At 38.1% G+C, this 13,668-nt stretch overlaps 1 protein-coding gene across 1 annotated transcript in view; it reads left to right on the top strand.

The window, feature by feature from the left end:
- Positions 1-1,163: 1,163 nt before the first annotated feature.
- The window catches only part of TMEM132E (transmembrane protein 132E), a 376,668-nt gene continuing 364,163 nt past the window's right edge, over positions 1,164-13,668 (top strand). Inside the window, exon 1 of the mRNA XM_075195036.1 lies at positions 1,164-2,604. Within this exon, the coding sequence (XP_075051137.1) occupies positions 2,496-2,604 (109 nt within the window). The 5' untranslated portion in view covers positions 1,164-2,495. The remainder of the gene's footprint in view (positions 2,605-13,668) is intronic.

Raw genomic sequence — 13,668 nt, 5'->3', positions numbered from 1 at the left:
TTTGCTGTGATGCTACAATGATACATACCTATTTCGCTGTTAACAGGTGGGAAAACTTTGATAAATAGGCCCCTAAATGCTAGAAACTGCACTATACACCCCTGGGTTCTTTGATTTGAAGGTAAGACTGACAATATGGGGGGAATTCAATTCAACACGAAGTGTCTCACGCATTCCCGTGTATATTTTTACTGAAATATCCGCTTATTTTTCCTCGCACCATAAACAGAGCATATATTTCTACCGTAGTAATGCTAAAACTGCGCAGCCGCGATGTTCCTGAGAGCATCACGACTAATAAATTCCCCTCTTACTGTCCTAATAAACATGTCATATTCATTATATAAGTTATCTGCTCTACATAGTGGCCATCTCAGCTTATAAACATTTGACTGTTCTTATTTATCTGTGAAGGATTTGGAGGTATACTCCACAATCAAATTTACTGCTAATTTAAAGAAACCAAATACTAGCTTTTAATAATGTCTGTTTTTAAGAATTGCAGATATGTCCTATTATAACTATCAATTCAGTGTGACATAACTTAAACAGAGTAGCATGAGGTGGCACCTACGTAAAACTGCACTATGCCTTCTGTATGGTAATAATTGTGAGCTCCCTACACCTTATGACAGTCTGTATGTACATTTGTATGTTGAAATACATTGGAATTAAAAAAACAGCCATCATGCCCCCACCTGAAATGCTAAACCAGCCCAAGCGCTAGTCAGCCGCCTCGGCTAGTTTACACTATAACAGGGTGGCCACAAGAGAGGGGTCAAGCTGTACATCTCTATATGCTAGTGTAGCTAGTATATGTTGTAATTTGAAAGGAAGAATATACCATGACCCACTCTGTGCTATTGTATTATACTCTGAGGAACGTTCTAATAAAAGAGGAAATAACTGTGAATAGATGTATGGCAATAAGCTGTTTGCAGACTGGGGTCTACAGCAGTTCTGACGCTGCAGAACCACGCTTTGTCGCCCGTCAATTTGATTTAATCTAGGGTGTGAACCACCTGCTAGATCTATACATGGGACACATGGGCACACGTAGAGTGAAAGGTGGCGACTGTGTGGTAATTCCCGTGAACTGGAAGCGCGGCCCCGGCTCTGTCCCCGCTGCCGCCCCCCTCTGCCTGCAGCTCACGTGAGCCAGGCTGCTTCTCTGGCTGCAAACCCGGAGCTCCTGACTCTTCTAAGTCATTGAGCAGCTAGCAACGCCGGAGACAGAAGGAGGTAGCAGAGATCAGCAGGAGAGCTGTGCTCATCTTCTATTCACCCATCACGTCCTGCCCTCTCCCTCACCCCAATCAGACTGTCTTGAGGCATCTGTGGTACAATCACGGAAACTCCTTATTCTTTTACAGAACCATTGGGTCTTTTTATGCTTCACCATGACATTTCTTCAGCACCTCCTCACTGTCTGAATACACCGGTCCAAAGGAGAAGTGGACAGGGAGATCTTTCTCTGGAAGGGGTTTTATAGACTGTCAGGGGCACTCGTATCCTAATCTTGAGGCAGGGAGGACGGAGCTGTCAGAAGGGCGACCTAGGGGGACGCTGGCTTTCTTGTTAAATGTCCGCAGGTTGTTACTAAAGCTCTGAGACAAACTTGTGCAGCACAAAACCAACTCTTCGGAGCTGCAGCAGCGGTGCATCTTCCTGACGATCAGCGGAGTGAATGATGGTGGTCCTGAGTGGAGGAGAGGATTTGGATTATAGTTGCTTCCCTTGAACATCGTGGAGGTACAAACTACGTGCCTTGGGAACCAAGTTCCTTCCCTGGGATTGCCTCTGGACCATAGCCTCTTGTCAGGATCTGTCTGTAGCCAAATAGCGTCGGTACTGTCTCCTACCAGGTGCTGGTTGGATTAAACTGAAGCGTCTAGATTGAACGATTCAGAAAAGGAATATATAAATCACAACATTTCGTATGCAAACTTTATAACCCTTTCCTTCCCATTGCTTGTGTGCGGTCTGAAATAGTACCATTAGCTTCCCACCGACTGTATGGCATAAGGATTTGGACGGTGAATTGTGCTTCATGGCCCGGTTCTGAGGATTATCGCCAATTACAACGAACCACCGCCAAGAGAGATATATTTGCTAGGCGTTAGCCATCATCCTATTTGTTCCGCCCCCACGGAACCTCTAACATGGTCATGTGATTGCGCATAGCGCTAAGTGGAGCGTCAGATCAGTGCTATGTTAAAAATCCTACTGTTTTCATGAAACAAAACAAGATGACTTTTAATGCAGTATGAATGGTTACAAAGCAAATAAAATGACCCATTGAAATGTAATCCCAATAGTGATTCCTGTAGGTATCTCACTCATTGAATAATGAGTGTCTCAAATTGTTTGTGAATGTAACATAGTGCAAAGGATCATACAGTTAGTTGCTGCAGCTGAACTACAAGAAGAGCTTGTCAGTGGAGCTGGACACTGTTTTTTTGTGGTTCCAGAGACCAAGGAGCCAGATTATCACTATGACTGCCCGAAGAAGATGCCCATGGCTGTTCTGGAGCTTCACTCACTACCATAGCCACTATGATAACTACTACATCTGCTGCCTTCTGATTCTCATTACTGCCAGGGGTGAGTGACATGTAACAGAAAGCAGACAGTAACATTGTTCACAGCTGTATGTATGGCATGGGACTGTAACAATGCTTATGAATTACATGTTGACAAAGAAGGTACACATTGATATTTCTAAAACATAGCATTTTACATCAGTTTGCAATTTAAATGCAGAGATGTATATATCATGGTATTCATGTTTCTCTTTTTGCATAGGTCATGATGTTGTAATTATTCTCGTTTTATGCAACTAAGATGATTAGTTCCCTCATAGAGGCTTATGAATAAAAGGTGTATATTACAGGGTATACTATTTTTTGCAAATTTGAATTTTTATTGTTTTAAGCATTCTTGGTTACAGTGTACAGGATATGTCTTTTGTCACACTGGTCCGACTTGCAACTGGTTGTGGTCAAATGTTTTATTGAAAATAGAGCTGGTGTGAGCCAGTTTTCTTTATGGAATGTGTGATAGGACATAGTGGGGATTTCAGTATCTCCTTCTTGAAAGTAGCACATGTTCTTTGTGAATTTCATAGTTGCCATTTAACATTTCTGGTAAATGTGTGACATATTTTGCCTGATGCCAGGAAAACATTGGGCACAATGTGCAGACACTGACGTGTATTATGAGATGTGACATACATGCTGTTTTCTGTAATTGTTGCCCCCTGTGGATCTAGCTTAGCTCTTGCATGCATTAAATAGGCACAGGAAAAAGAAAATCATAGCAACATCATGGGACTTAATGTGAAGATGCAAATGTTAATTAAATATAAATTCAGTAGATGTGTCTCAACATAGGGATTTGTGCACTATTGAGCTTTGTCTGTCCACATTCCCACTGCCTGCTAATGTTATTTAAAGATGCGAGGCGAGTGTAGCATTGCATACTAATAGAAAGGTAAAGAGTTAATGTGATTACAAGGTCCATTTGTTGCATGATTGAAATGCAAAATGCCATACAGCTGGAAGGGTAGGGCAAACAGTTGGAGGGATGCAGAAATATAAAATGTATCCATTTTACAGATACAGACCCACTTGCACTTAAGCAGCCCCTGAAGCAATAGAAATGTTGCTCGAAATTTGGTTACTAAAAGCAACCTGGGCTCTTCATTTTATTACAAACAATATGAATAGATTGTATTAAATATTATACTCAAGTTCACCAAGTAACTCTGTTCGCAACTAATAGTTTTGTGTCAAATTACTGTTTTTTTTCAATTTAAGTATACAATTTGCCCTTGATTAAATAAAGAGTACAATTTGTTTATCTTGTCTTTTACGATACTGTCTCAAAAGACAAAATGGACCTGTACCCCTGATGAGTATCTTTAACATCAGAGATTTTACTAGGATGCCTACAATCTCTTTTTTTGTGAATGTGATTGGTTGCTGTAATGTATATGTCTCTTGGCACACTCAGATCTCTTTGTAGTATGTCATCTGGCCATTTTTGCACATCGAAAACGTAATTGATTTTCAAAATGATAATGTGTTTCTCACATCATGCTAAAACCTCATTGGCATATATGTTGAGATAGGGTATTGGCTCTCTGGGGAAAGGCCGTGGGTAATGTATGTGATGAAGAGCAAAGACATGATCTGTTGTCATTTTTGCTGATAAAACAAAAAGTGCATCATAAGGTTAGGATAGAAGCAATAAGTGTCCTCTGGCTTTATAGAATGTGTGTGCTTTTAATATTTGTGCTACCGGCAGCTGCATTCCCACAGATTTCTTCATTTTGGCTGCATCCCATTGTTCATCTGTGTTACATAGAAATCATTATTTTACCCACTGAATTTTATTTGCTTCTTGTAGTATTTTTATTACCAGTTTGAGCATTTGAAATGCAAAACCTAAAGGCAAATGCACTATTTCAAGTAGGCACAGATTCATTCCCTGCAATTAGCCATTTTTATGTACAGTTTTAATTTGCAAGTACTTTAAATATCATTAAGTGTAATGTTACTTACATGATGTGGCGATGCAGCACAATGTCTCAAACTGTATATAGCCAGCATGGAACTTTATCATTTGGTGGAAACAAAAGGCATCACTACCCAAGCTATGGTTTAAGTAATAAATTAATGGAGGTTGTACGTGTCTGAACGACAAAATTATGAATAGGGTGTAAGATTATGCTGATAAAGTCAGGGTGAGTTTTTTTGCAAGCACGGAAATTGATGCTACAAAATCACCCCAAATACTGACACTATCAATAAATGTTATGGATTCATTGTTCATACTGTGTGTTCTAAAACGCAAACTCTACAGTGCTTTGGTAATCAACTGTAAATTGTCATGTTTGAGCATCCAAGCATGTTTTATATAATTGAGCTCCCTTATTTGAAGTTACTTTTTCATAAAGATATAGTGCATTGATGTTTTTTAACAATGCTCAATTTTTTTTTAAAATGTCATATTTATGTTCACAGATATTCAGTTTTGCATAATTAGGTTGGAAAATAACTGTTTCATGCGTACTATATTTATATGGCTTTTTCTTTCTTACATCTAGGCGTTCCCTTATTTTGGAGACATCATATATTAACTGAAGGACCAAGTCCTTCTTGACTGCAATAATAATACAAGTCAGTAGGGAGCATCCAAAAACTGTTCCATTGCTCAGGACCTTTAATGAAGTCCAGGTAGCAGGTGCTATAAGGGCTATTTTTAGTTATATGTGAAAGTACAAGTAGTTCAAATTATATGCAGCGAGGTAGAAACAAAAAAGTTATTTGACAAAGCCAAATGTTCAGGATTATTACTTATCATATGTGCAATAACTTGTAACAAACATTCAGCATTTAGCTGTGAAAGGTCTTGTGTAATATAGAGTAACGAAGGTACAAGTCGATACACACTGTAATAATATTACAGTTTGAGTAGGAAATCTGCCCACACATTTCCAAGTATTATGCCCTGATTTAATGCGGTATTATGAAAGTCGCTAGTATTGACACTTGAATGTTGCTCACTCTGTCCACTATGCTTGAGACTATATTGCTGATATATGTCAATGTAAATAACTGGACTCTAGATGGCAATAAGATGTACACAGACTATTTGTTCTGTACTCTACTGCAGTTAGCTTTGTTTATGAGCATGCCTTGTAGGGGATTATAACCACTTCTAAGTGGCTTAATTTTACAGTTAAAGAGCGCTTAAACTTTATTTCCCCCCAGAAGAGGACATTTTATGACATTTTAGGGGAAACCAACTTCTCTTGGAGTCTGCACTGTTTCCGTGTGTGTCCTACTTATTGGCCGACCCAACATTATAGTCACATGTAAGCTTTCATACCAAACAAACATAAAAAAAATATAATAGACATTTTGAATAATGGGAATTTTGAATAAAAATCCTTAAACATGTACCACAGGGGTAAAGGATGTGTCAAAACAATATTGTCCACCATTGTACATTCAGTGGCCATTGTTACCCTGTTCAGCTTTGGAATGTGTGAAAAGTAGCAAACCTAGGCATAAGTTATCTATGCTTTTCTTAGATGGTGACCTGTAACTAGCGTTAAATGTACAATATGTAGAAGTTGGTTTAAGACTCTCAGACAAACTGAGTTTTAAAGTGTATATGAATATATAAACTAGGCCAGTTAGCCACTGGTGTTAAAAAGGTATGCTTTTATTAGCATTTATTAATGCCAGTAAAAGCGGGTAAATTGCTATGGTGATGAAACTTATTGGTTTCAATAACCTTATACAAACTTCCATCTTCAGTTCAGAGAGGCAGCAGTACAGCAGCGTCTTTATATGTTGCCTGGTCTGTACACTCGCGTTACTGCAAGTGCCTGCAAGGGGAACAATGTAGTGTGCATTACAGACACACCGGGTGTCATACTCAATTTCTTTATGCCAGTGGGTAACCACTCTTAGGGACACTGAGCCCATGTGGCCTTAATGAAACCATTGATCTCCTCCATTGAGTTTCATGCATCTGTTCATTTATTTGTTGTAGAAAAAAAAATAGCATTACTTTTTCAGACATCACTTACATATTATTCACACTATAGCAACTACTTTGACTCACGTATTACATCTAATCACATACTTTCCTTGCAGTGTACATTCCAGCATAATGTAATGATGTAAAAAAATATATCTGCCATCTCCTCAATCACACCACACCCAAGCCCCCAGAATGTTTGTTTTTTAAAATTCCAGTCCATTAGTGTACTGAGGCAAGGATTCCAACACTTGGGCGTGGCACGATGGAGTGAAGGAGGTAGATGTTAATGTCTTAGCTTGGTCAGAAATCTCTGGTTATTTCAGCATGAACACTGTGAGCAAACATAACGAACACCTTAGCTGCAGGTACATATATTCAGAATTTATACGTTCATCGACCATTTAGTTTCATTATTTCATTATAACCAGCAATCATTTTCTTAGGAATACACTCACATGTATATATATATATATATATATATATATATATATATTTATATTTATATACATATAGGTGTGTGTAACCTGTGATGTTATCCTTTGAGGTTGTTTAATATATGTATTTACAGTTTGCCAATGTCTGAAGAAAGCCAATGTTCTTTTTAGGTCTCATTTGTAACCTCGCCGTGCATAGCGTATCTCATTGGAAAATGAGATTATGCTGTGTAAGGCTCTGCCTCGTTTATAAACAATTTTTCAATGTCGAAGCTCAATTTCATGCCCCGAGCCCCTATTTTTATTTTATGTCCATAAACAAAAAATGTTTAGTAAGGGAGAAATCTGTACTCGCAATGAAACATTTATTAACATTAGTTTCCTAACAAAAGAAGCATGTATTAACTTCAATTATCCCTATAGAATATATCATTTAACAAGATGGTTATATGCATATGTGTGTGTATATAAAGATTATATATATATATATATATATATATATATATATATTATACATGTTCAGCTTTACAGTACACAATTAACAGTACAAGTAGTATAATGTATCTCATCAGAGTATTATTAATATCTTTCATTTATTAGGTGCGACAAGGTGTCCGCAGCGCCTATAGAGAGTATATAGTAAAACATTACATAGCAAAACAGGACGATACAATAAAGGCAAAAAAGAGTACAGTAACAGTGTTGGCATTGCTCTACAATATAGGCAGAACAATGTACTGGCAAGGAATAACTTAACCAGCGCTTTCACTAAAACTTAAGGCATGAGGAGAGAGGATAATAATAGGGAGTAAATGAGCACAAGCTGAACCAGTAGGTCGCAGCAGAAAGGATCAGAGTCTCTGATTGAAGAAAGTAGGGAAAGCATTGGTGTGCAAGTGGCAAATGTAGTGAAGAAAGGAGAACACGAGAGAAGAGGGCCCTGATCTTGGAAGCTTACAATCTAAAAGGATGGTACGTGAAACAGGTAAGATACAGAGTGGGTGGACTATGTCTCTAGAGGAAAATGTACCTGACCATATTGCTTACGGATTTGTATGCAATACTATACAGTACTTATAAGTCATGTTTGAACATATACAAATGGAATACCCTCATGTGAATAGACAATCAAAGTGACAAGCCTGTGTAAATGTAAACATATTCAAAATAGCATTGCACCTTTAATTGTGTCATTTAATATCTGCAAAGTATGTAAATATTTCTCTTTCAGAGATTTCAGAAACAATATTATGTTACTTTTGGTTACATAATATTATGCTGGTTTTAATATCTGCGAACAGTGTAACAAAATATCCTTCTTGAGATTGCAAAAATGTAATAATAATAGTATGTTCCTTTTAATACCTGCAAAGAGTTTAATGAAATTCCCTCACTGATATTTCAGTGCAGTTTTAACTTCTACTTGCAGAGGTTTGCTCATTGCAGAGTGTTATTCGGAAAGTCAAATTCATGCATTTTCTTGTGAGTATGTATGTATGTATGTATGTATGTATGTATGTATGTATGCATATACAGTTTTACCATTTTAAAGCATTTGGTAAATACAGGGGAAAAAAAGATTAAACAATGGGCTCCCGACCAGGCCGGCTGCTCCCCCGGAAGCAATATAATGCCCAAAAATGTACAACAAGAAGAGATTTTACGCTCTTCTGAAGCAGCTCCTCAAAGTGCGCAACTGAAGTGACTTCTGACAGCGCTGCCATCATGTTGCCGGGAACCAGGAGACAGTCGAGCGCCGAGCGATGGATCAGAGACTAGAGGTGTGATGCGGCCGCACAGGTGGCCGCATCACATGACACGTGATGCGCCGTGTCATCCCGCACCTGCTCCCGACCATGACAGATATCAGATGATAGTATGGAACACTGTATTAAATATACATATACTTGATTTGTGTTTTACACTGAGTGGTGAGTTTTGGGTAGAATTAGCCTTTAAGGTCTCTTACACATAGGTATTCTGCTCCAGTATGAGCCATGTCCACCTCTAAGGAGTCTGCATGTTTTGAAAACAGGGCTGTAACTATGGCTGTGCGATAGGGGCAACCGCCTTGGGCGCAATACTGAAGGGGGGTGCAGTTTATGAATATTTTAGGTTAATTTGGCTAAAATTGAGGGCTAGGGGGGGTGGCATTTTTGTTTCTTGCCCCAGGTGCTAACATTTTAAGTTACGACTCTGACTGAAGATAGTGCTTATTGATGTCTATGAAGCATGACTTCTGCACATTTACTTAATTTTGTTATTGATTTACTGCCCATATTTGTCCTTTTGCTAATTCTTCAAACTTTAAGACAACTTTTCCACTTATATCTCATACCGCATACACTTTGGCATTAATCCATGCATGTATTCTATGCAGTTGTGCAATCCATTCATCACACTGTGAATGCAGCTTAACCACCTGTAAAAATAGAGATAACTAATCTATATAGTAATAGCAGTGTTAGTATAAACAGACAGTTTTCTTGACTCACCAAAAATTAAACCAAAAGCATTTATGATGCCGCAAGCATGTAGAGGAGTGTATGGTTGGGAGGTTGAGTTGTGTGCATATACTATAGCGATCAACAGCCTATATTTTTATTGTCTTTCAGTAAATGCAGAGCAAAGCTAGAAAGGGCTAAATGCCAGTGTGTACATACCATAAAGATGCTTTTGTGTGGGAAACCAATTGTAACATAAGGGGAATGGAAATATAATTTGGAGTAATTGCTAGATTTTTGCTTAATTAAAAGTACCATGCCACATTTGTCAGGGTTCTCAGCCAGTGGTTATAATGATTAAAAGCAGGCAGCTGATACCACTACATGCTGAGGAGAGGAAATAGTAGATTTTACATCTGATTCCGTTAAGTTATTCAGTTAATGCAGTTGCTGGCGGGAAGAGACCAGACTGCCTACATAGACTTAAAAGAAAACTTGTTTTAACAGTTATTAAGCGCACTTCACTTGTGTCATGTTTTTATATCACCTTTGACAGCTTATTGCTTACTTAGTAAATACGACTAAAATAAAGTCAAACATGACTGTGAGCTGGGTATAATCTTGTTTGTTTTCTTTATAGCTTCACTTTATTTGGTTTAAAGTTGATCTTTTTATTTGATATTGCCCCAGGGTTTTAGAGCAGAGCTGTGACATGAGCATATTGGGAATGTTATTTATTAACATTTTAGAATTTATTTAGATACAACGCTGACATTGTGTATAAGGCGGTTTATAATTTACATAGTAAAGGCAATACATTGCTGGAATGGATGAATAACTCAAGTCAGGTGGGCACACTGGTTGAATAGGAGAAAGCTTGCAGTGTAGGGAATAGTGTAGAGCTCATGTTAATAGAACACACTTGGCGCCATTGAGAGTAAATGCATCCCTAGTGATAGAATGGAACAGCATCTCAGTGTACTTTTAACTATAGTGGCAGAAACATGATTTACAGCGGTCAAGGCTTGGATAGCTCAGTTAATTAAATGTCATGGGTTTTTTTGTTTATTTTTTCAGCACCCAGTGGGGCAGTTGTGTATGTGTTCAGCTCTGCAATAAAACTGCTTTGAGATTTTAATCTAGAAACTAAGGAGATCCTTGTTGTTTTCTGAGGCTGTGCATCTGTGTGTTTCTGTGTACATTTTTTGTGCAGCTGTGAAATGTTGATTAAACCTCTCAGTGCTCCTTTAAAGAACTCATTGATATTGTGTTATATGATATGCATCTTTATTTTTATTGTTAAATTAAATTTGGCATAAATAATTTTTTAAAAATATGTGGAATTAGTACACGAACATTTATGAATATGCATGGTAGGGGTGTTTATAGTAAGCTGTGCTCTGCTTTATAAATGCAAAATATTTGTTCTACGTAATGAAAATAAAATAACATAGCAAGAATCATTTTCAAAAAATGAAAATTCCGCCCCAAAACAGAATTTCAGTGTGTCAAGCTAAAACATACATGCCTCCTTTTCCTACCTCGCTTCCATTACATGCGGGGTCATGGTAGGAACAGAGGTGGTGGGTTTGATTACATGATTCGCATTAAGTGGGCTGGTGAAATCACATCTTCTCAGTAAGTGGTAGAGGTGTGATGTAATTAATGTCATCGCACCCCTGCTGTTTTCTTTGGTGGGAGGGGCTTTATGAGACAATTTGCATTATGTCATCTTGTGGCAGGTAAGCACTCTCCAGTAGACTTGCCTGCACTCTCTGGAGTCCACAAGTTCACCATTAATTTTGGAGTTTTTCCAAAATTTCATAAGAGTTGGCATCTATGAGCTAAAATGCAGAATGTTAATTACTAGAAGTGCAATGTTGCCTTAATCTGACAGGTCCGCCCATGCCTTTTAGGCTTTTTGGATGGCTTATAACAAACAGGCAGCACTGTTGTCTGTGCCCCTCCCTGTCAACAAGGGGATGGGGCATAAATAGCCTGGTCTGTCTGCCACAGTCTATTAGTAGCAGCCTAGTAGAGAGCGCTAAACTTTTAGCTCAAATATAGTTAACCAGTGTCGGACTGGGACATAAAGGGCCCACCGGGGGAATGCGGTGATAGGGGCCCATTACATTGGGGTGTGGCCAACTGCAAGAGGGGGTGTGGCCAGTCATTAAAGGGGTGTGGTCTGTCCACAGAGGACAACGTATAGCACCAAGTGTAGTCTATAAAGAAAAAGCGGACCTTGCAAATAAGGTCAATTTCACATGTATCATGTAAAGAAAATAGAGATGAAATGTGTATCAATCAATAAATAACCTTTATTTATACTGATAAACAAATGTATGATTAAATACAAAACTATACATTAGAAATAGAAAATTAAACAGCAGCTTTTAAATGAAAGCATATAAATTAACCATCAATGGTTGTAACATACAGTTATGGACATTTTTTAATTTAGTTTAACAGCCTCCCCATTAACAGTATAATTTTATGTTTACAAGTAGTGCTTTTATATTGTCCAAAACTAACCCCCCTACCCTATCCTCTTTTTCAGTTCAAGGCACCCTTAGGGCCTCCATAATTTTTTCAAGGCACCATAAGCCAAAATAATTACCAAGTAGTCCCCCGCCTTGCTTAACTCTGGCCACGAGGCACCCCTGTGAGATTGCCGAGGCACCCCAGGGAGGCACGGCACATGCCTTGGGAACCACTGAGCTATACATATATATATATATATATATATATATATATATATATATATATATATATATATATATATATATATAAATAAATATCTACATCTATACAAATACACAATACCAGATGCTTTATCAGGGCAGTTTGCTTGGATACTTGTGAGAAACAACAATATGAAGTGACTGCTCACCACACCTCAATTATTCTGTCAGCAATACAACAAAACAACCTGTCCTTGGTGACATGTTAGTATTAGATTAGTTCTTAAAGAATCACTTGTTAACATATACTCATATATATCTGATAGTGTTTTATCCATTTTCCCCTACTGGAATAACTGGCATTCTCTAAAACAAGTATGTCATCAATATGTAGGTGATCACTGCAGTGCACACACACTGAATAATATTCAGGTGCCAGTATTTTCATGATATATCCTCTACTTCCACTTCCATAAAGTAGGACAAATAATTATGAAAAAGAGAAATAGGGATCAGGCACAAAAAGGGAGATGGAAAAAGGATAACAAGCGGGTAACAAGTGCCTGTGCTAAATGGTATCACAAGATGTAAATAAATAGTAATAGCAGCATGAATATGAGGTATGCATGTAAACAGGACAAATAATTGGAAGATGAGAGAAATAGAAATACTTACACAGCCTCTAACAGTAGAGCCTCCTTCTTACAACAGCAGCAGCAGGAAGTTGATGAACTAGGAAGCAGAGTCACGATCACATGATCACGAGTCATTCCCATGCAGTTCACCTACGATCTCATTTGACAGCTGCTGCCTGTCACTGAGAGGCTCACAGCAGCAGCTGGGAGGCTGGGGGAGCAGAGAACAGCGGTGAACAGCTATCATAGTAGTTAGTCTGAGCTCTCTGTTTTAATGAAAATCGATCAGGACCATCGTTACTTAGCTCCGCCCCACCAAGGAAGTGGGCGGGGCTATCAGGTGTCGGGGCTGCCCGGCAGGCCAGTCCGAGGCTGTAGTTAACCACCCATTTAATTGCTCTTCTCCAACAACCAATCAGGATAGGAAAAAATATAAATAATAGTTGACTATTGCCTGTGACCACAGATCTGCCAAGGTGGACGAAAATAATGCATTTAATAAATATTGTTTTTGTCGTTATTTACGTATAAAATAGGTTAAGAAAGTGAGCAACAGTAGTAATATAGTGAACTAACACAATACATTGAACATGTAGGAGTCTGTGTCTCACTAATCAAAGCAAAAAATTGATCCATATGCCTAAACGACTGTTTTGCACTCTGTTTATATTGATACGCAAACTGTTATAACAGTCACAGAATAATAAAAGCATGTGTTTATCTTTTTCAATGCATGACTGGCAGGGAAAGAAAAGGTGATTAACCTACCAACATTAGCATTATTTGCTTTTTCATTTGTATGTGTAAAGAAATTATCATTGTCTGTGAAGGTGTGGTTTTTTTTACATTTTTTTCTTGCTAGGCACATGTTCACATATGTTTGGCTTTATTATATATGCTTTGTATTATACGC

Source organism: Mixophyes fleayi, chromosome 2 (assembly GCF_038048845.1).
Source record: "Mixophyes fleayi isolate aMixFle1 chromosome 2, aMixFle1.hap1, whole genome shotgun sequence".
Taxonomy (NCBI): Eukaryota; Metazoa; Chordata; class Amphibia; order Anura; family Limnodynastidae; genus Mixophyes; species Mixophyes fleayi.
Note: the sequence above shows the minus strand (reverse complement) of the source record. Positions and strands in the feature narration are given on the sequence as shown.